The 3,339-nt window shown below is 36.8% G+C and overlaps 1 protein-coding gene and 1 long non-coding RNA gene across 2 annotated transcripts; one reads left to right on the forward strand and one right to left on the reverse strand.

Annotated features, from left to right (window-relative positions):
- Positions 1–778: 778 nt before the first annotated feature.
- LOC109543057 (probable RNA-binding protein 46) lies at positions 779–2,026 on the reverse strand. The gene is made up of 5 exons (XM_019912579.2): positions 1,792–2,026; positions 1,562–1,736; positions 1,408–1,507; positions 1,279–1,357; positions 779–1,224 (listed from the first exon to the last, which is right to left on the reverse strand). The coding sequence occupies exons 1-5, from the start codon at positions 1,792–1,794 to the stop codon at positions 1,186–1,188; spliced, it is 396 nt and encodes a 131-aa protein (XP_019768138.2). The 5' UTR covers positions 1,795–2,026; the 3' UTR covers positions 779–1,185.
- Positions 2,027–2,688: 662 nt separating this feature from the next.
- LOC125504263 lies at positions 2,689–3,254 on the forward strand. The gene is made up of 2 exons (XR_007281386.1): positions 2,689–3,065; positions 3,169–3,254. It is a non-coding gene; the product is annotated as an uncharacterized LOC125504263 (long non-coding RNA).
- Positions 3,255–3,339: the final 85 nt, after the last annotated feature.

Raw genomic sequence — 3,339 nt, forward strand, 5'->3', positions numbered from 1 at the left:
ACCCGCTACTTGTTCTAGATTAGAAGTTATACCTTTTCAAACATCAGGGTGTTGTTTCATTGAAACCTTCAGTTTTTAGCCACGATTCAAGGCGTTGCTAGAAATCAGGATTGATTGCGATTCGAATGAAATTTCCATGAGTTTCAGACTGAAGTCGTTTCTGTAGATGTTCGGAACTTTAACCCGCTACTTGTTCTAGATTAGAAGTTATACCTTTTCAAACATCAGGGTGTTGTTTCATTGAAACCTTCAGTTTTTAGCCACGCTTCAAGGCGTTGCTAGAAATCAGGATTGATTGCGATTCGAATGAAATTTCCATGAGTTTCAGACTGAAGTCGTTTCTGTAGATGTTCGGAACTTTAACCCGCTACTTGTTCTAGATTAGAAGTTATACCTTTTCAAACTTCAGTGTGTAGTTTCATTGAAACCTTCATTTTTACGCCACGATTCAAGGCGGTGCTAGAAACCAGGATTGATTGCGATTCGAATGAAATTTGCAGGACTTTCAGACTGACTTCTCCTCTATAGATTGCCATCATTGCAAGGCGCTACTTGTTCTGGGTTAGAAGTTGCAGTTGTGTAAACAGGAGCGTGCAGTTATATGATAATCTTAACTTTCGAGCCCAAATTGAGAAAGTTGCTAAAATCACCACTGAATGCGATTTTGCGATACGTTTTGAGTGAAACTTTCAGGAGTTTTACGTGCTTATTATTTGTATGTATAGGCAGATATTAAATAACGCGGCTTGGGGAGTGGCAAAGTAGGTACACAGGCGTGTATTGGAACGGATTTAATCGACCTTAATGGTCGGGACATTATTCAAGCTACATGCTTTATATGGACAACAATTCTAAATATAAACTAAATTTACATAAAAACCGGTAGACGATTATTATATAATATAATACATTTCAAGTTCAAGTTCAAATTAATGCACATAAAAATTGTTTAGGCGACTGCATACGGCGACACTTAATTAGGAAATCAAATTACTAAATAAATTGGCCGATTAAGCGCTGATAGAAAAGGTTCAAATCACCCGCCGCTTGTACCGGTTTTCGCAAAAACTCTAAAAACTCTTCACTACGACCTAACAAGTATTGTATAAATTGGCCGAATTGGATGTAAATCAATCGATAATCATCAAACTCCACTAAGCATTAAAAAGACTCCAGGATGTGCCTTTACATCTCGTCCGACTGCGGGGAAGTTTGACCGGAATCCTAAAACAGATAAGCACTTTTATGTCTTGTCTCAGTTAAATTCCATTGACTCACTGAGTCCGAGTTGGGCGGCGAACTCCTTCGGCTTTGGAGCAGTTGCTTGACTATTCTGCGTGAACGCAGTGGCACGTTCCTACATGCAAGACATTTATTGAAGGGAAACCCTTTTAAGTGCAAACTTACAGGCAAAAGTTGATGGGCGGGTGCCGAGCCCGCGATTGGTTGCTGTATTGGCGAGGCCTGGCCCACTCCACTTCCAGCCTACAATCGTCTAGAACAAGCCCTACAAGTAAAAAACCGTGAAATTAGCTGATTTTTTTCTCAGAACCGGTCTTACCCAGCAACCTCTCCATGACTAGTTGGGCGGCTTCGCGATCTACGCAGTGCACAAAGGCGTAATTCTTGATCTTATGAGTCTTGGTGATGAGGCCTTTGCACAAGTACTGGAAGGTGCAGTTGACGCGCTCGTTGGAGTAGTGAATCGGCAGATTCTTCACGTACAGCACCCTGATCTGAGGGAAGAACCGGCGCATTAGTTCGGCCCGCTTTTGCTGCAGGCGTTCTTACCATCTGCAGGATATCAGGGTCTACTTCGGGCACGGGTTCAGCCCAGTCCACATAAAGGCTTCGCTCCCAAATCACCAGGTTCCTAGGGTGCAGCTGTCTGCGCGCCAGCGAAGCCGAAAGATGAGATTCGAATTCAACGAATGCAAACCCACGGTTTTCTTCAATGGACTGGAAATTTTTGCATTACCCATGTAGCATCATATATCATGTAGCATCATATATTTATACAATATTGGCAGAGAATTTTTATGTTGGGTCAATCTTGTCAATTATTAGCCAATATTACTCCAATATTAGACTAGCTTTTTTGACCAATATTGATGCTAATACAATATTGGCAAAATATTTTTAATTTCCAGCATTGCTTGAAGATTAACATGCAATATTGTATAGCAAAACTATGCCAATTAAACGTTTTCGATATTATTAATAATTATTACCTACTAAGACAATATTTTATGATTATTAATTATATCGAAAACGTTTAATTGGCATAGTTTTGCTGTAACTCAACATGTAAGTACATATTATTATTACATAAATATAGTGATAGGTATCTTTTTGCCTACTCTTTTTAATATAATAAGTTCACAAATGTATATACATGAGGGCATGTATTTATTGTACAGTTGCTTATAATCCATACAAGCCGTACGATTATAAAACTCTGAGCTTTATTCGAGTTTTGCTAATTTTGTAAGGTAAAATGAGGTACCACCGTACCAATGCCGGGTCTTATTTGAACTGCTTTGAAACTAGTTACAAACTGTTATTCTAAAGCTTATTAAACACATTTTTTATATTTAAACTCGCACAATCCTAAAAATAAGTAATTATGTAAATAAGATTTATTGTATGCCACAATAACGAGTGTAATCTAACAACTTACATAGAAAATTAAGTTTAATCTTCATTTTTTAGAGAATTTTGTTCTTTTTCTGTAAAAATACATGTACTTGTAGAACATATGCAAAGTCTGAATATTGTGGCACAATGTAATATCAATTTCAGGTCATCAAGATTGAAAAAATCGATGTATATAAAAAGGCAACTTGAGATAGAAGTTAATACTTTAACTCCAGCTATTGGTAAAAAGCATAAACCCAATTTTGGCATCTGTGAAAACACTAATTCTGAAAGCTTTGGGTTAGAACTTCAGAGTGATGAAGCTTCTAATGATCCCTTATACGTTAACCGACCTAGATATCAGGAAATATATCGGATTTTCCCTGGCTAGTGCTGGAGATAGAGAGGGTGGAAGAAAGTCCAGGCCGGTGAGTTTTTTTTTGTTTAACAATGGTTTCATGCAAGTAGACAAATAGCCATTATTTGTTTTGCAATTTTAGTAAAATCTAACTGAGTTTATTTTATTTCTAGGAACCGATATCAGGACAAAAATAAGATATGCGTGTGATAAAAAATGTTTGTTATTTAATTAATATATGTGGGTATTGTTCAATAAATATGTGGATTATTTAATATTCTGATTCCTCACAAAAAATAATTGAAAATAATATGTCATTGTTAGGGTTGAATATTAATTAATAT

The sequence above is a fragment of the Dendroctonus ponderosae genome, unplaced genomic scaffold, assembly GCF_020466585.1.
Source record: "Dendroctonus ponderosae isolate FM_Combo_2020 unplaced genomic scaffold, Dpon_F_20191213v2 Dpon_F_20191213_4, whole genome shotgun sequence".
NCBI lineage: Eukaryota > Metazoa > Arthropoda > Insecta > Coleoptera > Curculionidae > Dendroctonus > Dendroctonus ponderosae.

What these genes read in the sequence shown, in the direction of transcription:
- LOC109543057 (XM_019912579.2), bottom strand. An exon ending in CCGCCCATCAACTTTTGCCT is followed by an intron (nt 1,358 to 1,407) that starts GTAAGTTTGCAC and finishes TCTTGCATGTAG; the next exon opens with GAACGTGCCACTGCGTTCAC. An exon ending in CGCCGCCCAACTCGGACTCA is followed by an intron (nt 1,225 to 1,278) that starts GTGAGTCAATGG and finishes TATCTGTTTTAG; the next exon opens with GATTCCGGTCAAACTTCCCC.